The sequence below is a fragment of the Acomys minous genome, assembly GCF_964271855.1.
Source record: "Acomys minous genome assembly, chromosome: 5".
NCBI classification, from domain to species: Eukaryota; Metazoa; Chordata; class Mammalia; order Rodentia; family Muridae; genus Acomys; species Acomys minous.
The window spans coordinates 37775728-37799283 of NC_140494.1; the positions used below are offsets into that span (position 1 = coordinate 37775728).

General features: G+C 44.5%; 1 protein-coding gene and 1 long non-coding RNA gene across 2 annotated transcripts in view; both read left to right on the top strand.

Annotated features, from left to right (window-relative positions):
• The window catches only part of ADCY2 (adenylate cyclase 2), a 358775-nt gene that overhangs the window by 307098 nt on the left and 28121 nt on the right, over positions 1 to 23556 (top strand). The window contains exons 16-19 of the mRNA XM_084782845.1: positions 755 to 892; positions 8464 to 8583; positions 11913 to 12082; positions 22914 to 22998. Coding sequence (XP_084638971.1) covers positions 755 to 892; positions 8464 to 8583; positions 11913 to 12082; positions 22914 to 22998 — 513 coding nt within the window. The remainder of the gene's footprint in view (positions 1 to 754; positions 893 to 8463; positions 8584 to 11912; positions 12083 to 22913; positions 22999 to 23556) is intronic.
• Positions 18371 to 22893, top strand: LOC311598075. The gene is made up of 2 exons (XR_014779474.1): positions 18371 to 21666; positions 21700 to 22893. It is a non-coding gene; the product is annotated as an uncharacterized lncRNA (long non-coding RNA).

The following is a 23556-nucleotide window of genomic DNA, read 5'->3' on the forward strand; positions in this document are numbered from 1 at the left end:
CTGCCAACTTCAAGCTGCTGTGGCTGCCTGCACTGGTCTCGGATGACCCATCAGAGACAGAGTGTTGACTGTTAAGGCTTTACAGGAGGAAGTCACAGCCATAGTTTAGTTGTATGCTCACTGAGGTACCCACCAGGCACCAATGTATAGTTCCTAGTTCACAGTCACATACGTCATCTGGTGAAATTCAGTGCCTCTCAGAAAAGGAAGCAAGAATGTCTGAAATCATTTTTAAGGAGCACTTCTCTGTGGAAGAATGAACTACCAATAGCATGATGGGAAGCTATCCCCTGTTGAGTATATTCAATGTGATCTACACACTGAATCTGTTCTTATGATGAGCTGCTACTGCAGGAAAAATAATGGAGTGGTATGTTGATCTGTTTTCTTCATAAATCAACTGAATTTATAGTAATTGTTTCAGTTGAGACATCCATTTGTTACATCCCCCAGAGTACAAAATTAACTGAAATGTTCCCTCTGGCAAAATGACCTAAAAATCATAATTTCAGGTATATCTGAAAAGACACAAAAATATCATACCATTGTCATAAAAGCTTAATTTGTTCTTAATTTGACAGCCAATATAATTTTAATAAGGTTGTGACTTGGTATGTGTCCTCAGAGAGGGATAGGATCCATTCGTTTAATCTCTGAGAAGTGTTAGTGTTTCCTGCAGTTTTAAACACCATCTTTTTACACTTCAGAGAATACACTAAACAGCAAGATGCTTCTTCTTTCACTTTCCCGACAGCAATGCAGCAAAAAAGCGTCTGCCTCTCTCATGTGGCTTTTGAAATCTTCAGGCATCATCGCCAACCGCCCATGGCCACGGATCTCCCTCACGATTGTCACTACGGCTATCATACTGACCATGGCTGTGTTCAACATGGTAAGCCCCTGGGCTGGGTCAAGGTTCGCTTTGGACAGGTCCTTTCTCTTGTGATCTGCCTTGCTGGTTTGGTTTGGTTAGGTTTAGTTTGGTGTGTATGGGTATTTTGCGTGCGTGCGTGCGTGTGTGTGTGTGTGTGTGTGTGTGTGTGTGTGTGTGTGTGTGTACACTACAAGATGCCTGGTGCTTACAGAGGCCACAAGAGGGCATTAGATCCTTTGGAACTGGACTTAGGGAGAGCTGGTTGTTAGCTGACATGCCTGTGCTGGGGAATCAAGCCTGGGTCCTCTGGAGGAACAGCCAGTACCCTTAACTGCTGAGCCACCTCTGCAGCCTTGTGTCTTTGTTTTGGAAACCTACCTATAAAGCTTTTTTGCCACCGATGATTGCTTGCTGCCTGTTGAGCCGAGCCTCACACAGTCGCTGCAGCTTGTCTAAGGAGAGAGATGTTTGCACAAGGCCTCTGTGTGAGAAGGTGGCTCTGTGGAACAGTTCTATGTCTTGCCTTTTGGTGGCTGCTCAGCAGCTACAGAAGTAGCAAGGAAGACAATAGGGATAGGGCTAAGAGAGATGGCACCGATGTGAGGACAGCCAGCCATGGGTGCTGCCCTACATGCTAAGAGGCCTGACTACAAGCCCCACCTCTCCTGGGCTGTGTTGGTAAGAAATGTTTTCATTACATGTAACAGGACCCATATCCTCTTCTCAGAACTGAGGACCATGACCTCTGCCTTGGTGGGTCTAAGTACCAAATAATCCCATGTTCTCATCAAGCCTAAGGTAGCACCACTGGGTTATAAACATGGAAATGATGGTCACTCTTATCGTTTCAAAATTATCATTACTTGTCTTTCCCACAAAAGAGAGCTTGGAGCATCAGTGTGATTAGGATGCATCCTGGTTAGGACCCTCATGTCACCATAGTATCACCATCATTGTTGTCCTAACTAGGGTAACTATTACTGCAATGAAACACCACCATGACCAAAAGCAATTTGGGGATGAAATGGTATATCTTGTTTACATTTCCACTGCAGAATCCATTACAGAAAGAAGTCAGGACAGGAACTAAAACAGAGTGGCAGGAGCTGATTCAGAGACCATGGAGGTGTGCTGCTTTACTGGCCTACTTCACATGGCTTTCTCAGCCTGCTCTCTTTGAGAACCCAGAATACTAGCCCAAAATGGCAGCATGAACCATGGCCTAGGTTCTCCCACACCTCTCATTAATTAAGAAAGCGTGTATAAGCTTACCTATAGCTCAAACTTATGGAGACATTTCTTTACATTGAGACTTCTTCCTCTCTGATGACGCTAGCTCATTTTAAGTTATCATAAAAAAGTATTCAGGACAATTATTATGAAAAGGTACCCTGGGACTGTATATATTCCCAGGAACATAAAGTGAGGATGTGGTGGCAGATTCCACATAAGGTATTAATTATGAATGATTTAATGTAGTCCTCACAATGTGGAAAGCATATATTCCAAACGAAAGCAAACAAACTAAATGCTGCATATAAATGTGTAAGAGTATGTCTCAAGCATTGTTAGATGCTTAGAACCCAAGGCATGCGCTGGCTCCAAGGAGTTCACAGTGCACTGTGGGAGACTACCAGCTGGGTAAAGGAATAAATAGCTCATCCTAAAACACAGTGGGGAGGGCAGAACAGCATAGAGGGAGCAGGAGGAGGTGGCATAGACCTGAGTTTTTAATACTGCAATGGAGTTTGCCCAGAAGGGAAGAACAATAAAGGGAAAATGGGAAAAGGATGAACATAGATGGCTCTTGAGTCTAAGACAAGAGCAGAAATATACTGAGTAGTGAAAGACAAGGCTGAGGAAGCAGATAAACACCTTCAATGCTCGCTCACATCAGCACCCCACTACATTACTTCCAGGGCCCCAGAAATTCCAGGAGGCTAACACAACAGGAGTCTATACAGTCCAGTATCCAACCGCAGTGGTGACGTGGCTTCACCAGCTGCTTTTGCCTGCCTAGACTTGATCTTGAAACCCCCTAAACCAGCCCTGTTTGCTGTCCTCTCCTTCCTCCACCCAGAGGATTTCTCAAGGAAAAGGGCAGAACCAAGGGTCACTGCCTGGGAACTGCAGGGAGATCCGTGACTCTTAAAACTGGCTCGTTGCGTTCAGCTTGGGACTTGTATTTATGCGTTAGTCCTGCCATCCAGCATCAAGCTCCCCAGGAGAGCTCACTGTAGAGAGCTCAAAGCAGCTCGGTAGAGTAAATGTGTAAGAGTGTCTAGGTCAGAAACAAAGTCCACCACGGAGGTATGGACAGAGGAATAGCATAGGGAGGGCAGAGGCTGCAGTTCTGAGTCATTTGAATGGCCGCAAAGGGTGTGTTAAGTTACCTAAGAATAGGACAGTTATTTCAGGTCTTCCTCTTCATGCACCCGTGTTCTTCATATGACACAGCTATTCGTTATTCCTTAATGAGCGCATGAACAGGTAACTAATGATGAGCTAAGTATACAACAACTCTCTATAAAACAAAAAAAAAACATTTCTTTTTGTAAAATATAGTTGGACCTTACTCAACCAAGATTTGTCAACTGCTTTTTGTAAGAGATTATAACTGAGAAATACTTGATTTGAAAATTATCTGTATCTAATGTAAGATAACTAGTAATAATTGACAAGCAGTTTAGTCACCAAGTAGAGATATCTGACAGGCTAAGCATTTTGAGGGAGAAATATTTCCCCTATGATCCATTTAGCAAGTACAATTTTGCCTTCAGTACCAGAAATCTTGCAGTGTTGTTCTCCTTTCTTAACACAAAAGGAGCAGACTGCCAGGTGAGGGGAGAGGAGTGGAAGACACACGCAGAGTTGATGGAGAAGAAAGGTGTTGAGTGAGAAAAAGGAACATGACCCTGCACCTCATACTTTGGGAGGGTAAGCATGGAGCTGCATAGCTTTCTCACCTCTCCTGTCAGTCCAGACAGAGGGAGGAGCTAGCACTGCACCATCCTCCCATCTTTACTGACCCTCCATTGGTTCTTTCATGTGTGGCGGGTGGTGCTGTGTCTTGTGATTATGTCAAAAGCAAGATTGTACAGTGGTGTACAAGCTTGACCTTGTGCACAAAAAGGCAGCAGGTTTACCTGGGTAGGTATAGAGCATTCCCGTGAGTTTGTACTAAGTACAGAAGAATGACTTGTTTCGTTGGCCCTGCCTGCCATTGCACCTGGGTTCACTGAGACAAGCCTTCCATGCACACTAACCCCTAGTCCAGCCTCCTAGCTCTCCTCAGCAGCTGGTGCCCAGGAACCCTGAACTTCTCGGAGCAGAGTGGCCAAAATAGAGGTGTCACCAGAGGGTGTGGTAGCCAGGAGATGGGCTCCCTTTTCCTTGCTCTCACTTGGAGAAGATGCTACCTTCCTTTGGGGTGCAAGGGAAAAGCACTCTCCGTCCACACCGTTACCTGCTCCCACCATGGTGTCTGTGTCTTCCTACCTGGCCCTCCCTCCAAATGTCCATCTGGTGAACTCCCTACACACAACACAGTGCCATTTAGAGCATTCTTTACAAACTCGTTGATCCTTCCCTTCCCAAATTGTCTACATCTTGCAGCCCTAAGAGGCTGATCGTGGAGTGGGGCCCACATAATAACAAGAATCATAGCTCTTGTGTTTGTTAATAGTGGCTGGAGGAGGGTTACATGTGTGCATATGTGTGTTTGCTTAAGTCACCAGGGAACACGTAAGTGGTTTTCTGGCAAAAATTTTCATTTGTTAAAAAGTCATACTCAACTCCTCAGATACAATCCCTATGGTTCGTGGGTTTACTTTAGGACAAAGCAAATGGCCTTTTCTTTTTCTCTTTTTAATTAAAGTGTAATTACATCATTTTCTCCATCCCCTTTTCTCCCTCTGACTCCTTCCATGTCTCCTGGGATGTAACAAAGGTTTTTGTTCTATTTCCTTTTTAAACTATTTATTGTCGGGGATGGAGCAATGGCTCAGTGACTAAGGACACTCACTGCTCTTGCAGAGGACCAATTTCAACTTCTCCAATACACATGGAAACTCACAATCATTCATTCCTCTATTTCCAGGATATCTGATAGCTTCTCCTGTCTTCTTCAGGCACCAGGCATGCATGTGATGCATGTACATACGTGCAGACAAAATACTCAACACACATAAAATAAAAATAAATATTTAAAAAATATTTTATTTAACCCCTTTGCCATGTATAATTCTATGGCATTAATTATACTTGAAAAATAATACAGACATCACAACTGTCTGCCTCTCCCTCCCTAGCCCTGTGCACATTCTGCCTTCTTGGCCCTACAGATTTGCCTGTTGTGGATGCTCCAGTGAGTGAAATTACCTATTACTGTCCTTTTGTATCTGGCTTATCTCACATAGTATGCTGTCTTTACAATTCTTGTTTTCTTATTGATGTCATGAGCTTCTGATTGCCTTCTTTTCCCAGCCAGTAGCAGGCCTCCCCTTTCAGTGGCTTCTCTAGGCTCAACTGCCTTACCCATAAGATGGAGCACATGTGTTTAGGACAGGTGAGCGAGCCGGAGGCTCCAGGTAGCCTCCCTGTGCTCCTGTCTATGGAAATGAGCCAGAGTATATGGAAGCTTTGCAAAGATTTCATTCGCTTGTGATTTTTTTTCAAGTCTGCATTTTAACAGCTCTGAGAATGTCCAGATAAGTTGTGAAATGACCAACCGTGGATATTTTACCAGGATACCCGAAGTATTTCATATTCATCTGCATGATGCTAAATATCTCAACAAACAGTAGGGAAAATATTAGTTATACATATTATTTTCAAACATGAGGTTTAGGTATCAAGTTACAAACAGCCTAGTTTTGCTCCCCATGAATTTCCAGCAGGCTGTCTAGAGTCACATCTAGAAATGCTGGATAACTGATGAGGAAGAGGCCATGACTTTGAAAGAGAGAAGGGGGGTATATATGGTGCTGTTTGGGGAGGGGAAATGGAAGGAAGAGGTGATGTGATTAGATTATAATCTCAAAAAATAAAAAATAGTTTTTAAAAGGAAGCTGGACAGCCCTACCACTCTTGATGCTGACATCGGTGATGACATCAAGTGCCAGCTCACATTGTTTCTGAGAAACTTCCAGGAGATCTATGATAAATAAATCAAACAGAAATGTGTGACTCATGCAGGGAAGAGTTAACTGGTCAACCAGGAAACAACTCGGACTTCTGATTCCAACGGAATGACAATCAATGACCAATCTCTAGTTGACCTATAGTTCAGCTAATTCTTTGGGGAAATTCAAGCAGGAAGAAAACCAAATAAATAAATTATTTCATGCACACTGTGCTCTAAAACACTACAGATTTCTATTTCACCAATCCCAAGTGCAATCAATGTAAACACTGAAGAAGACAGAAAGGAAAAAAGGCACCTTTTCAGCTTGAGGGGATACCACCAAGGCTAATTTCAAGAACGCAGGATTTTAAAATTATTAACAAAAACTTGATTATATCACCATAGAGACTAAGGATAAGAAAGATAAGGTGCTATGTTCATGCTGTGTAGTTAGCAACAGCCCCTATGAAGACCTTGTCCTTGCCAGGATGGTATGCATAAGTACAATGCTATGAATTTGAAAATCAATAGAAAACATGGGGGCTTTAGAGTTGGCTCAGCAGTTAAGAGCACTTGCTGCTCTTGCAGAGGACCTAGGGTTTGTTCCCAAGCAGAAAAACATGTTATATTTCATTAATTTTTAAATATGTTTTATTTATAATAGATAAAACCACTATATCTATCATCATTGTTAGGAAAAAGAGGCATGCCACCAAAATTATTTTTAAAAATAAACATTTTCTTAACTACTTGAGTGAACTAATCTATATAGCTGATAAGAACTATACTGTGGGCATAAGGTTATTGTGTAATTCAAATGCTGACACCTGTTTGCCATCCTTGTTCTGAGAATCTTCTGTTTCAATGGTGTGTAAACACTGATCCCCAATTGTCCCCTGATTGTGTCAATAAAGCAGCTTACAGCCAATCACTGAGCAGGGGAGAGAATAGGGCTGGACTTCCTGCTAGCCAGAGAAGGAGGAGTTAGAAGAGAAAGGGAATTCGGCTATGGGTGAGGTCCAGGTGACATCAGGAGAGAGAGCTGGATCAGGAAAAGCTCAAAGTACAAGTATCTCTAGGATGTATGCAGGGAGAAAACCATATTAGCATAGAGGGCTAAGAATACAGTGATAGGGATGGACTAACAATTGAGATGTAATATGAATAAATTAATAAAATATTTTTAAAAGAATACAGTAATAACTGCTCAGTTTTTGTGTTATGAAGCTTATTATTAAGCAAATATAAAAGAGTCTCAATTGTTTATGTGACAGCCAGGTTAAGAAAGAAACTGAGAAATAAACACATTTTTGTAAAAAAAAAAAAATAATAATAAGTTCAACACCATCCCACTGAAGGATGTAAACTGGTAAGCACAAACAAAGCAACCATGGAAAAACACAGGAAAGGTTTATATCTCAACCTTGAATATGAATGCTTAGCCCTATACCAAACACACAATCTAGATTTACACATTAACATCTTTCTGGAAAAAGAAGCTAGTCACATGCAAGAAATGTGGTCAGTGGCCTCTGAAGCAGTGTATGCCTCAGCTCGTCTGGGAGAGAGGGTTTGGTTTTTATCCTGCCCTTCGAGCACGTTGGCCCTTGGCCTCTGGACACTGATCTGGATGCTCATTGTTAAACCCACCCTCCTTTCTAAGAGCTATGGCAACATGTATCCCCTCCAGTGGGTAGCTCCTTGCCCATCATCTGAGAGGCCAAATGCTCACAAGCAATGTATGCAAATGTGCCGGTATACAAATAATGTGGCTGTGGGCAAATGTGACTGTATGCAAATGTGGTTGTATGTAAATGTGACATATTCAAATTAGCTGTAGGCAAATGTGGCAATAGTAAACTGTGTGTTGTTGTTGTTGCTGCTGTTGTTGTTGTTCTTCTTCTTCTTCTTCCTCCTCCTCCTCCTCCTCCTCCTCTTCCTCCTCCTCCTCCTCCTCCTCCTCCTCCTCCTCCTCCTCCTCCTCTTCTTCTTCTTCTTCTTCTTCTTCTTCTTCTTCTTCTTCTAATCTATTGACTCCTTGAATGTTTGAACCAAGATGGCAAAGACTGAAGACAGGCCTGACCCCACTGACTTTGTGAGGGAGGGCTAGCTAGCTGAGTATGTGATGAAATCAGCTTAGCAAGCCTTCCCCTGCTATGTGCGTTTTAACATTAGATTCAGTTGCTTCTGTTTTCATCAACAGCAATCTTGAAGCCCTGGAGTTTCTGTACTGAAGGTGTTGTATTACAATGGTTATTTATTTATTTATTGACCAAAAACATCCCAAAATGTCAAGAAGAAGAAGATGCGAGCTGCAATCGCTGGCAGTATAGAGACCCTAGACTGTTCAATGGCTACACCTAAGAAATGGGGTCATTAATTAATAAATGCTGTTCCCACCTGCTACCTGTTCCACCCAATCTGTAATAATTCACTGAAAAAAACAAAACATTTCTCTTCACAGTTTTTCCTGAGTGACTCTGAGGAGACAACCCTTCCAACTGCCAATGCATCAAATGCGAACTTCTCACTCTCGGATAACCAGGCAGCGGTTCTTCATGCACGGAACTTGTTTTTCCTCCCGGTAAGAAAGCTGTGCCCAGTGGAACTTTGCCGTTTGCCTGTAACCTCGGCCTCACCATTACGAGGTTCTCGGTCTCAGATACCACCTCAACTTAGACTTTCTTTCTAATCATAAGTCCTCGGGCAGCAGATTCTGGTCAAGGAGCCCCACACTGGCATCTCCCATAGGACACACACCACACGGCAAACTCAGGAGCTCAAAAGCCCCAGAAGATCTAGAAAGTGCCATGGCTTCTGCCGTAGCAGAGTCACCCATGGCAGCATCAGGAGAACTGTTTGTGAGCGTTCACAAGACCGCATATATCTAAACCCGTGTTATAGGAAGTCTAAGACTGAAAGCGAATGGGAAGGTCTGGGGAAGAAGGCTCCACTTACTGCTGGCCATGGCGTAACTCTTTTCATTGTGACTTTAGTAACTCTAAAAATTACAGTATTGACAAAATATTTTGTCAAGATATTTAATATTTTAAACTTAAAAACATATGAAATCTACATTGAAAGCCTATTTGTGGATTAATTTTAAAGACTGAACAGCTCACCCACTAAGGCTTTGGTTCAAGTGTTTATATAATAAGAAAGAAAAATGAACTAAAGGTAGAAAAATACAATTTTGGAATATTCATTTCATTATAACCATATAATAGAATTAGACTCAGCCTTTGAATAAAATGTTTTTAAAACATTCGGTAACATACATTCATAGTTAATTACTAAAAAGTAGTATTTAAAATCATCTCAAGAAATATGATGGCAACATTGTAAAAAATATCTATAGTAAATTATGTAGGCAGTATGGAAAGACACATAGAGATGGTTGCTGTGTTGGCTACCTGTGGCTACTCGTTTGTACGTGTGCTGCTTTATATACTTCTAATTTTAACATCAGATGCTTCTGGCTGATAATTTTCATAAGACATCACTAAAAACCCATTTAGAATTACAATTTGTGAAGACTCCCAATCTTTAACAAATAATGACAAAATCTTAATACTCTATTCCAAAAACATAAATTTTCTGTAGATTTGGGCAAGGCACTGTTCTAAACTCTCTGTGTTGTTGTATACAGCCTCCGCGTGAGTTCTCTGCACTGTTGTATGTAATCTCCGTGAGTTTCTGTGTTGTATACAATCCCCACATGAGTTCTCTGCACTGTTGTATACAATCTCCACATGAGTTCCCTGTGTTGTTGTATACAATCATCTCCACTTGAGTTCTCTGAGGTGAGTGGCACAAGGAAGATGTAGGACATTCTTCCTTGCTGAAATGACCTTGTGTGGGAAGCAGATAGGTCAGGAACCCACAGTAGGCACCCTCCGCACTCAGCCCTTGGGGCGCCCTCACAGTTTGAGAGCAGCTTGGGGTCCTTCTGTCACCTGAGCAAGGACCCACCAGGCTGCAAGTCAGGGCCTTATATGCGCTTTTTGTGAAGACCCTAATTTCATTTTGTTTTGTTCATTTAATTTCCAATCCATTGTGCTTTAATGCTTTTGAGACAATACAAGGTGGATCACCAAAACTGAAGGGAGCCAATTAAAAAAAAAACCATGCACGAAAGACCTTCATGTTCTGTTAGTTTCAAATGAGCCAAGTTAATTCTATCAAATTACTACCAACATTCTGTTCTGGTCTTCTGGGGCTCACCACAGAGTGGATAGCCCACCAAGGGGCTAGCCTAGGCAAGACAGCGCAGAAGCACATTGTATGCATGAGTCCTCAGAAGCCCCCTAAGGCTTGCTTGACAAATTACCTAAGATGTAATCAGGGCCGATTTTAAGAAACCCGCTGTAAGGTGAGGAAGACTTCACATTTCTCTTATTTCATTCGTCCACACCGGCCTGAGCAATCTCATCACCGCCCTTTGTCTCTCTCTCTGCTCTGTGGAGGGTCAGAGTAGTGGAGAAGCAACACTGAGTAATCATTGATGAACAGTGTATGCTTACAACACTTGTTAACTCACAAGACCTGCCACCCTCAGTGGAGAGTGACAGCCAGGCACCCATGCAAAGAGAACCGTAACTTCTGCTAGAGTGACACGGTTGTATCATTAGGCTGGGACTGCTGGCTCCTTTGAGGAGAAGAATGTGAGAGGCAAGTTCTCTCCACAGTAAAGCATTCACCCTAATGCCTGCACAATGCCTCCATTCAGTAGGGTACCCCTGTTACAAAGCAAAACCTTGCTCTATGGCCACTGGAACTTCTTTTTCCAACCCTCGTCTTCCATGAGAACAGGACTCAGGAGCTAACATCAGTAACCTTCCATGTAGACTCATGGGAATGCCTTAGCTGAGTTATGAGTTCACACATGATGCTTCACTGAGCTGAAATCATAACTGGATGCCTTATGAACCAGTCCAATCCATGTTCTTCCTGTCCTGAGAACACTGGAATAGAAATCCATCTCCTTGTTCTTAAAATCTCCATGATGCAGCAACAGAAAGCATTCAGAATTGGTACTCCCCCTGACCCCTTGGCAAGTCTGTCTTGGCTGGAGGGCTTGGGCTCTGGGCTTTCTGCATCTGTTCTTTGCATAGAACTATGAGGATGGCATCATGACCCTCACTGTACGACGAAGATGCAGTTACATTACTAGCCAAAAGTCATTGCACTAACAATGAGTGATGGAAGAAGGCCAAATGCAGGGCTCTCCAGTGCCTGCCTACAGATGAATGACGGAGAGGAGGGGATGGTCAAGGAAGTGGGCAGGCTTACAGCTTCCTGTGGACTGACAAGCAGTGTCCCAGCATCCTACACAATGCTTCTAATTTCTTGTGGCACCTGTCCAACTCCATGTGTATCCATGGCCTAAGCTCTCAGCCTACATCCTGTGGGTCTATGCTGACATATATGTTCTCTTTGAATAAAGCGTCAGGAAGTCTGCTGCTTTTAATGGAGTTGTCTGCAGTGAATTATGAATCACTTTCATGAGTCAACAAATTGACAAGCCAAAGAAAGATTCTGCCTCTTATCATTTCTAAAAATTCCAAAAATGTGCACGGTGCATTTCATTTTCGTGAAATACATGGCATTTCTGCAGAACGTGTCTTCAGTTTTAGTAGTGTTACTCTTTGTGAAATGTTTGGCCGTGTAGTATTTTTTTTGGGGGGGTCTTTGTTTTGTTTTGGTTTTGTTATGCCAGATTGTTTCAGAAACTCATGAAGCAAACCCAGCCAGGCATGAACCATCAGATCCGAGGGTAGAGGTGTGCACACCCGCTGCCTCAGCCCGCTTTCGTGGTCACCCCAGCTGTTGGATGGTGTCCCCAGATTTAACTGGCTGGGGTTTCTTAGCGGTTCTAAACGCTTGTCTTTCTGTCCTCTTCCCCTGTCTCAGTACTTCATATACAGCTGCATCCTGGGCTTGATCTCCTGCTCCGTTTTCCTGAGGGTGAACTACGAGTTAAAAATGCTGATCATGATGGTGGCACTGGTGGGCTACAACACCGTTCTGCTGCACAGCCACGCCCACGTCCTAGATGCCTACAGCCAGGTCCTCTTTCACAGGTGAGCAGACCACCCCCCTCCCCCGCTGCCTCTGTTAATCCTTAGCTCCTTTATGGCAATGTAGATCTTATGGGCGGTGAAAATTATCAGGACTGCTGCCGTCGGCGATCGCAGTGAGAAAGTTTCTTTGAAAAGATAGTTCAAGTAGGTGAGATGTGTTTTTCTTATTGATAACATAGACTACATATCGAGGAATGCATGTGAAGAATAGGCCATGCTTTGAAGAGAAGATTTGTATAAGATGAAGCCGCCCTCCCTCCATGTGCGTCAGTTGCGCCCTTCCGCCTCCCCAGTCCTCCCACCCCCAGACCCTCACCCTAATCTCTCTCTGGTATCCCTATGTTGGTGACCCTGAGCTAAAATGACTCACACTGTAGCCATTCCGGTGGCTAGCACAGCACAACAGATATGTAGCACCATGCCCAGCTTAACATGGAGGCACTTCGGAGGTCCCTGACTCAGCCCTGTGAACATTTTGCCCTGAGCCCCTCTCTGCTGCAGGTTGTCCCATACACAGTGGGATGCAATGCCGTGTCAGCGTCTCCATCCCTCCACACTGCCAGTCACAGTCTTTCCACAGCAGCTCACAGCCACCAAACATGTACCCAGAAATCACCAGCTTGCCCTAGGAGAAAGATCTGAAGGCAAAATGTCATTTGGTTGGTTCGGAAGAAAAGGGACTAAAGGAAATAAGTAGTTACTTTCCCAAGTTATGGTGCGAATATTCGTTGTAGAGTTTTCCTAAATACCGCGGCATAGAGGGAAAAGGTCAAACCTAGAAACTTCTTTTGCTCCGTGAGAAATCTGACTCCCAAGACAAATGCATCCTGTTGACTTTTCCAGCCTCGGGATCAGATGTAGAAAAATATATTGTGAGAGGGTCTTATCACACAAAAGCATCTATTGGTTGACAAAGTTATGTTCGGGAACATTTTCTGTTATCAAATTGCTTCCAGAAGCTTCTAAGAATATTTGATCTTTGCTTTAAAGGGAGTGTTTTAATCATCACATCATCCACTTCACATCTCAATAGCAAGATTTTTCCCAACAAGCATTGGTCTATATGCATATCCGGAATTTTCTGCTGATTTCTTGCCTTCTCCACCATAGCATTTCTCTATGCTGGGTCTGTTTGCAGCCCTGGAGGGTGTAAGCCAGGGCCTTGTGTATTGCAGGCAAGTGCTGTATCACTGACATGCACCTCCGGCCCTTGCTATCATGTCCTTTCTTTAACAAAAAGAGTGCTCAAGTGTGTGTATAGAAATGTTGACCCAGGAAGATGTTTTGTGCTGATAATGTGTGTCCACTTCTCCAGGTGCGCGAGGTGGCTACCTCACCAAACATTTCTTATCAATACTAAAACTTTGAGAAACATAACTGCAGCAGTTCTTATCACCTAATTTAATTTTCACCATTCTCCATGCTGTGAAACCCGAGAATCTGTAATCAAGCTGAGGACGTAAAGTTCCATAAAGGCATAACTGTATTAAGGGAATGTTATTATTCCTTAGCCAAGATGAGAATGAAACCAGAAGTTAATTTTCCTATAAATTTTTAAAAATCCCCAGCGAAGCATGCTTTATTATCTCTCTACTGTAGCTGGTGAGCCTGTGCCACTTTCCTAAACAAATGCAGCATTGCTGTTTATGCATACAGCTGATGGACCTAATAAATTTCCCTTTATTAAATTTAAAGTGCTGAGATACATTACACATTTGAAGCAAAAGGGGAAATCAGATTATAAAGCTTTGGATGGGGACATTATTGTTCCTGGGGATGGGAATAAGCCCATTAACAGACACAATGTCCTAGAGGCCCCCGCAGCAGCACAGTGGCTGCCGGGAGCTTATCAAGCGACTTTGCTCTTCTCAAGACCTTTGTACCTGCTTTGGAATTGCAGTGACCTCACACCTATAGTGGTGACAAGTGGAAGCCAGCATCCTCTGCAGAGGCTGCACCCACTGCCCACTGTAGACTCTCCTTTAGGAGGATGGTGGTCCTTCTCTGACAGATACCTGTAGGATCTGGGTGATTTTTTTTTCAGCACCCCCACCCCCGCCAATACATTCTTCAGCTGAAAGAAGAGTTTTAGAAACACAGAAGAGCAAACTGCCTCCAACTTAACAATGGCTTCTAACAGCAGCCTATGGCACCCCCAAATGAAAACCCCCAGGAGCAGTTTAGTGTCACTCCAACATCTCTAATCAACCCAACATTTATCTGTCTGTGTTTACTGAGCTTCCAAAGCTTTGTCTGGGTGGTAAAGATCTCCCTACACGCTGCCTAGTTTATTGACACATGGTATGATATGATATGTTATTGATGCTGATATGAAAATGGAACATATTTTCAAGCATGATGTCTGGTCCTGCTGCCTGGAGAGTGAGCATCTTCAAATCCCAGAAACCGAAATGCCCATCCAGGAGGGAACTAGCTTAGAGGTGACCAGGCAGCCCAGGCACTCCACTGGAGCCACTGTGCTGCTCTACTCCGCCTGGCCATGCCCCTTTCTATACCTATTTTAGTCCCTGTGTCCTCATCTCCTCCTTGTTCTGTATTTCCTCACACCCACTCACTTGATACCACAGCTTGGCTATAGTAGTCGGCAGCTTTCCCCTCCAGTGAGACTTGTGGGCTTGCTCCTCACTGTTCTTCAGTGTTTGCAGAAGGCCTACCTCCCTGGTCCAGACTTCACTCTGAGGGGATGCCAAATAGCCAGTATCTTCTGTTCCCAACCTGAAACTGACGGTTGACACTTTTATCCTCAATAAATTGAACATGGCCCTTTAATTTATTGTTCTCTCTCTCTCTCTCTCTCTCTCTCTCTCTCTCTCTCTCTCTCTCTCTCTCTCACACACACACACACACACACACACACACACACACACACAGAGTCTTGAGGGTTTTAATCCTATTGAATCAAGAAAAAGAGATCCCGGAATGCTGCTTTGCCTACACAATTGCCTGCCATGTTCTTGGTGCTGAATACATGAAATACAATCATGATGTCTCCCAAAACATATGAAAAGTGCAAACATTGGCAGTAATGAAGTCTCCTCACCTCAGTAACTTCCCACCTCTGCAGCTCCTTGAGGTCAGGTCGCTCAAAAGAGAGTTTGGAGAAAGGCCATCTCTGTTTAAAGATATGAGTGCAGCTTGCCTAGTGCAGCTGGCAAACATGCTTCATCATGGCCCGGTGAGCGGCCTTTCCTGAGCCAAATGGACATCGATCGTGATAATTACAGTGTGAAGAGAAGGTCTGAACAGGATGGGGCAAACCCATGGATTTGTCCCTCTCTTCTTCTGAATTCTGTTTTTCCAAGAGGGCTAGCAAAGAAAGCAGAAGTCCGCACCAGAAAAGCTTCGGATCATTGAATAATTCATAAGATGACATCAAAGGTGTCATTACCAATTCATGAATGTGGCAACACTTTTCATGAGGAAAACGAGACTGCATGGGGTGAGGGTGCTGTTAACGGTCCACTCCTGGCAGGTCAGCAACATCCCAACATCAGCAATAACTGCTTCCTCTGTGTTGCCTCATGGTGAAGGATATGTTTGAAAAGTGCAAGATGTTACCATACCTCTGAGTTTATTCAACAGCCCTACATATTGTCTGTGAAAAAGGTGCCATACCAGGTCCTAGACAAGAACCCAGGTCCTTTTTCTCCCACTGTTCTTAGCAAATACTTCCTGACCATCTTGAGTGTTCCTAAGGACGATGATGAGGGCACTGACATCGGAGGGAAGTGCTTTGGCCTTGTCACTCTTGTAATGTAGGCTTACTGCATAATCTATAACGTGCCATTGGGTTTTTTTAATGAGCATCTTCTCTTGAAGGCTTGATGAGTCTCAAGAGGGAGGATTTATCATTTCATGGACACCAGCCATTAGTAAGACATGAGCTTGTTTGTTTGTTTGTTTGTTTGTGGAGAGGCATGGATGGTGAAGAGCACCAACAGAGGTGACAAGGGGGAACTCTGTAGACTCAGCCACTGTGGCAAAACTGGAATGGGAGTAAAATAAATATTTCGTGGGTGGCACAGCACATGAACATATAGCAGCAGACACATCAAGATCTCAGCATCTTCTCGAGGTTTTGTTTGTTTGGTTTGTTGGTTGGATTTTTGGTTTTTTAAGACAAGGTCTCTCTGTATAACCTTGGCTGTCCTGGAACTCACTCTGTAGACGAGGATGGTCTCAAACTCAGAAATCTGCTGCCTCTGCCTCCTGCATGCTGGGATTAAAGGCCTGGGCCACCACTCCCACCTCTGCTTCCAGAAGTTTGAACTAGGATCTCCAGATATGGCTGTGTAGATTCACCTTCCCAACTTGAGTGTCAGCTCCCTCTCCAGGATCGCAGTGGACAATCCAAAGCCAGCAAGTATCACTAAGAGGCCTGAGGCCAGGCCCTCCATGTGGAATGTGTCTGCTTCCCTCATCTTTCCTGCATCTCTTGAAAACATCAGTGTCTACAATTGGCATTGATATATTTTGTTCACCTTGGGGTCAGGGGATACTGAACTAGTTGACAGCCTCAAGAAAGAAGACCCTCACATCTGCCCTTCTGTAGACAGTGCTGGGTGTTCAAAACACCTACAATCCATCTAAGATCTCCGTTCTTTTCATTAGAATGTATTCTAATTATACATTCTCTCATAATATGTCCAAGTTGATTTTTGCAATTGTTTTAAATTACTTTGAAATTTGATATCTCAATTTCCCCAGTCTTGCCTATTTCTCTGCCATCTTCCAAAGGTAAGGAAGGTGTGTTGTGTTTTCCGATGCCCTCCAGCAGAGCAGTGTAAGGAGGAAGTCATAGGTCTCCAAACTATCCCATGCTTTCCTTCTGTAGGATGCAGTCATCGCTTTCCACCTGACACAGAGCGTTTGGACTCATCTGTAGAAACAGTCTATTTTTTAAAATTGTTTTGTTTAGGTGAAGGATAGTGAACCTAACCTCGTTCCCACAGACTGCAGAATAGAATTCTGATGGTCCACTCTTCAAATTGGTTGCTAAATCTGTGCAGTCCCCTGGCATTCGATGTCATTGCGTAATTGGCTTCCCACTCAGAACTGCATCAATAAGGGTGCATCAGTATCTCTAGACCTGTGATAATGGAGAGGCTACTGCCTCTCTAGCCAAGTGTTTATCGCTCTGACCTGTAGCTGCCTCCAGGGCACTCTCCAAGCACCACTTATTACCTTGGCCAGTTATCAGTGGAATAACATTGTGTCTCACTGAAAAGGCACCAAGTCTTGGGCTACCTGTCCTGGGTAGCATCTGGACTGTTGCTGGGCATGCAGCAGCCCTAGACCCTTGTCCTTATGTCTCATACCAACCTTTGGCACACCCAGTAAAGTCACTAGATGATGCGGGATGGGAAGGAGAGGCCAAGGAGGGGGAGGGCAGTCATGGTCATAAATAGCCAGTGCACCACCTCCCTGAGGCAGCTGGCAGAACATGTGTAGGAGCACCATGTCCATATTCCAGTTGCCTGGCCCTCACATCTAGACTGGCATGATGGCATTCTGACAGGGCTCTCTCTCCTCCTCCTCTTCCTCCTCCTCCTCCTCCTCCTCCTCCTCCTCCTCCTTCTTCTTCTCTCTCTCTCTCTCTCTCTCTCTCTCTCTCTCTCTCTCTCTCTCTCTCTCTCCCTCTCTCTCTCTCTCTCCCTCTCTCTCTCTCTCTCCCCCTCCCCTATCTCTCTCTCTTAATTTGAGTCCAGGTAGATCTTTGGGCTGCTTTCTTACATTGGTACCATTGACTTCTGAACCCGTCATTTGCTTCATGACCTGTGCAGAGTAAGGGCCAGACAGATTCACCCCATGACATGATATAAAAAGCTTTTTTTTTCCTGACTAATTTATCATTAAAGCTTCCTGAGGACTCAAAATCCTCTTGTTGCCAAAGCCAGATAAGTATATCCCAGTGCAATGCTGTAGTAAAGAGACAGCCAACAAACTAAATGCCAAAAGATAAGTCATCTGGGAGCCCTGAATGCTATGTGGATAAGTGATGGGTATCTCTGCTGCTGCCGTGTGTGTGTGTGTGTGTGTGTGTGTGTGTTTGTGTGTGTGTGTGTGTTGCTGGACAAAAGTGCAGAGCCTTGCAGTTGCTAAGCTCTCTACCACTGAGCTACATCCCTGGCCCACTGGCTTCTTCTTTGTGTATTGTAGGCTCCAGATCAGAACCCTAGAGAGGAGACCTCTGAGTTATCCCAGTCACCAGTAACCTGAGAATACATTATCACAGCTAGTGTGCTGTTCACAGCACAGCAGAAACTGGGTTCCTTTGAGGTGTTTCAAATAAAATAGATTATGTAATTTAAGGAAAAGTTCTTTAAATTATTTATTTATTTTTATGTGTATGAGTGGTTCACCTGCCTGTATGTATGTGTTTCACGTGTGTGCCTGACACCTGTAGAGGCCAGAAAGGGATGTCAGGAAGATCCTTGTTGACTGCTGTGTGGGTGCTGGGAACTGTACCTCGGTTCTCTGGAAGAGCAGTACAGTGCATGCTCTTGACTGCTGGGCAATCTGCTAGGCCTCCAAATGTGAACTTCTTAGAAGTGTTGAGTCATTTCTTAGCATGACAGGACTTTTTCGCAGCCCTGCTGTGCTTGATTGAACCAGGCTCCTGAAGTGCCAAACACTCAAAAAGATAAACCTGAGGACAGTGGCTCTGCGTTTGTGCCTCACATAAATGAAAAAAAGAAAAATCAAAGACAAGGACTCTTCTGGAAATTACAAAGTGAAAGGGAGCTTAAAATGAGAAATTGAGGAAAGGTGAGAAGTTAAGGGAACATGAAAGGAATTTCCCAGAGTAGAGGGGTTTCCAAGAAAGGAAAAGCTACTGAACTCCTCTGTCTGTTCATCTGATGCCCACCCAGTTAGGGGTGGCTGAAGCACCTGTGTCTCCATCTCTGTGTGCTTCGTCAGTGGTTCCCTTGACTGTCAGCTGGCTGCTAGTCACTGGGCCAGTGTCACCGCCCTCCAACCTTACAGGTATCTCAAATGCTGTCAGTTGTACTATTATCTTTTCGTTGTCACCTCTTCATGATTAACTCATAGCTGCCCCACGTCAGAGGGCTAACACAGCCACCATGATGCAGCCACAGTCTTTCTTGATTACCTCAGATTCGGAGGCTTGTCTATGGAGTGGCTTCATAGGCAGAAGCTTCTAGCTAGAACCAGCTTTACAATTTAGTCTGTTATAATCAGCTGCATTAGAAACAAGAATATAAGGATGAGAGTGCCATATGTGTCCATCAAAGGTTTCAGGTGGGGGTGGATAGCCAGCTGTGGTCACACACCCACAGCCGTGTCCCTCCTCTTATCAGCTTCCAGAAGCTGTCTTCACATTAGCCCCAGCCTAACTGCAACATCTGGGAGCAGCTTCAGGCTTCAGCAAGGGCACTTTTCCCTGAATGCCCAGGGAGCATCTCCTGCATCTGTGAGATCGTGTTTGTGTCTGTATGCGCATATGTCCACCTCCCTAGAGCAATGAGAATGCCCTGCGTGCCTCATCAGAGCGGCTTGCCTTCAGGATAGACACTGGCTTACTCAGTGATTCCTCCACCTCTCTCGCCCCGCTTATCAGGGCATTTTGTTCATTTGGCTTCCTGAATCCTGAGGGTCAGCATGATTGCTCATTAGCAGCTTCAGGCAGATGGTCATCTGGCTGCACATTAGTGTATGGCCACAGGCATGTGTGGGGCCCAGGTGCCTGGAGGCTAGCTTATGGACAGAAAGAAAGCACACATCACCGACCCGTTAGAAATCCCTGGTACAAACATTTCCGGTTACACTCCTGCCTTCACAATCCAGCAGTCTTGCCACCTGACACCCCACCACCCAAGCACAGAAGATCAAAGAGGTTTCATCTTCATGGGGGGAGGGCCGTAGAGAGAAACAAAAGAGTGAGTCAAAGTATGAGAACTATCATTTTTGGTAAATGGCTGAACCCATGCAATGATTCAAATTACGACATTGCCTTTACCCCCTCCCCCAAAAAGACAGATTGACATTCTAACTCCCAGGACCTCACAATGAGAGCTTATAGGAAAATAAAACAGCTGAAGATAAATTTAAATTAAAATGAGACCAAACAAGAGGACGGTGGGCTCAGAATGACTGTAACCCTCGAAGACCATGACCATGTGAAGAGACAGGGACACAGCACTTGAGGTCGCCCAGTGATGATGATGATGAAGTCAGACCCTGGGGTGACAAATACAGCAGCAAGCCAAAGACCACCAAAGGTAGCCAGCAAGCTGCCAGAAGCTGGAAAGAGATGGGGAAGAGGCTCTGGGTGTCATCGGAGGATTACAGCTCTAAGCTCAACTTTCCTTCAGACTCCAAGCCTCCAAAATGATGAAACAACATAGTTCTCTGGTTTGGAGTCACTCGGTGGCAGTGCCTTTGCTGCAGCTGCAGTGGGAAACTGATAGAGGGGTCAGAACAGTGGACTAGGCCATCAGGAATGTCTCTGGGACTTTCTTTTGTCTCAGCCCCTTCCTGCTCACCCACATGCTCTCCTGTGGAGAATCCAGCTTTCAGATTTCAAGGGTCTGGGCATCATTTGTCTGCAAGTGTCCTCTCATGAGGAGAGGCAGCCAACAGTTAACAGTTGATAATTATTTTTGCTTACTCAACAAAAGATGCTTTTGAGAGAACATTTTGAGAAAATGCAGTTCTCCCCGATGGACAGGGAATAACGCAACAGAGAAGGGCATTCACTCACCAGCGCACAGTGTTCTGGGGCCTCTCTGTGGGCTGCTTTTTGTAAGGTTTGTTGAGGTCTGATTTTCTCACCTCCAAGTCCAACAAGGAAAGCTTTCCCTTTGCTGCTTTCCCAGTGCCCCACTCTCAGTTCACTGCTGTCTTAAGTCATTTGGAAGGCATGAAAGACAGGTGGGACTGTGGTGTCAACCCCTTCTGCTGCCACCTCAGTCACAAGGCATTAGTGTGAAGCATCCTCACAGTGGCATCCCCAGTGGCTTCATTATGTGCACTTTCTATGTGTTAAACGGAAACCTCCACCAGGTTCTGAATTCATAATAGGCCCCTGCCTCTGATTCACTGTCTCTATGTATTTGGGGCTATTGGTCTCTTACCTGGAAATCAAAAGGCATTTAAATCTGTTTTATGTCACTATCAAAACTACCACAAAACTATGACCTGTATACTTAGCTTTCTCCTCCTAGCCCACTGCTCAAGGAGAAAGGTCACCTGCAAAGCTAGGTAACAGAAGCATGCCAGGTTCAAACTGCACCTTCCAGGGATCATGGCTGTGCTGTGCTGCTCTTACTAACCATCCATCACCATGTTGAAAATTTACTTATGTCACCATTGTTATTAGGTACCTCCCTTCCCCTGCCATTCAAACTGTGCCATTAGACACATTTGCCTGAGGCCAAGAAGGACCCCATGTCGTAAAATCATCTCCAGTGAAACAGAAAAGGAGCCTTGTGCCTTTCTCGTAATTCTTGGAGAAATGGGGACCTCCTCATGATGGATGACTGCAGTCTCTTAACAAGCCACAGCAGATGTCACCCAGAGGGAGGAGAGCAGATGCATAGGTGTGGCCCAGAGGGAGGAGCCCAGATGCACAGCTGTGGCCCAGAGGGAGGAGCCCAGATGCACAGCTGTGGCCCAGAGGGAGGAGCCCAGATGCTCACTGTCTTTCTGCAGAGCTCTGAGGCTCCAGAGTCTAAGTCACTGGGGATGGGTGATTCCTGCAGAAGTCTACCTCCCCTTATGTTTTGCACTTCTCTTTCTGTCTGTGAAATTTATATCCCCATTGATAGATGAGGGTGGTGACATCCATAAGATCTTCTCCAAAGTCCCTCAGCTCACAGTTCACATCCAGGCTCCCTTCCTTCAGAGCCCACGGAGACACATCACGTCTTAGCATCTCATTTGCCTTTGAACATTCAGTGGGAAAAATGGACACTCACAACGAAGGATATTATGGAGAAAGTGACCGCCTGCTACCGCGCTGTTCGTGTGACAGCATCTAGGCAAATTACCCCGTGTTTCTCAGCTCTTCCTTTACTTGAATGTGGGAAAGTTGCTTTGCCAGAAAATGTAGGACACTGCCAAGAACTGCAGTCGCTGTCTCCCTGCATTAATTGTGTTGTGCTTAAAGTCACAGCCACGGCCGCTGTAGTGAGAAGAGAAGGCCCAGCCCAGCTCAGCAGTAGGCTGACCTTGTTCACCTGGATCTAAGGGCAGATTGGCAATGAATGGGATTCCTGTCTCTGTGATGTGGGGTTACCTAATGCACTGAGAATGTGCAATCAGCTACAACACTATGTAGAACTGCACCTGTCACAAGTGGGAGGGCCTTGTAGAAGCTAAGTCCCTTGTTTCACTTTTATACCTCATACACTCAATAATTTTCTTTAAAAGCTGTGTCTTTCTGAGAGCAATAATGAAAACACCAAAGAAACCATATAGCCCGCTCTCCATCTCAATCTACAAGCACTAGTGGAATGGTTTAGCGTTCTGCAAGTTCCTTCTACGATGTCCAGTACAGCTCAGTGCAAAGTCAAAGACTGTTTTAATTTGCACATATTTCTATTTACTGCAGACCTCAACATGCAGGCCCAATTTTTGTTGGTTTTTTATGCAAATTGGGGTTTGTGATATATTTGAAATGTGTACTTGACGGGGATGGAATCTGGAAATGTGCTGGGGAGTTCTGAAGTTTGTCAGTACTGGGATTCTAAGTCTTGAATGCATGTTGTATGGTGTTGTGATCTGTCTGTCCATCTGTCTGTCTGCCTGTTGGTTTGTGGTTTGTTTGTTTTTTTTTTTTCAATAGACCAGGCATCTGGAAAGACCTGAAGACCATGGGCTCCGTGTCCCTCTCAATATTCTTCATCACACTGCTTGTTCTGGGCAGACAGGTAAGAAGTTCTTTCTGTCATCTCCTGAGGAGCAGATATGTGTTGTAGCCATGTTTGTGTAACAGAAAAATGTTTTAAGATTCAGAATCATCTGGCCACTTAAGAGAAAAGTAGGCAGACAAGGTATGAGCCAGATATGAAGGAAAAGCTTGTTTTGACCCAGGGGGGACATTTCAGAACAGCAGACATGTGAATCAATTAATTTCCTGTTAAATCTTAAACTACAAATGTGTTGTAGTTTGTAACCAGCTGGAGTTATGGGGCACTCCCTTTGGATGGGTCTGGCTCAGTGACTGGCACACTTCTTCTGAAAGTTGGTACAGTGCCTTTGCTTCATTTGTAACCATTCCTTAAAGTATGGCTCTCAGCTAAAAATTGTATTCGGTGATGCCAATGAAACCATTGCTCATTCTTAGGGCCCCCGCCTGCTCCTGGTCTCCCAGGGGAGGCTATGAGTGGAGGAGCTTAAGGCTTCCCATGCTTCTGCCTCTGCACAAAGTCAGCCACTGGTGACCGTAAGACTTAGCCGAAGCCAGGCAGCTCTGCCTGCAACATCTG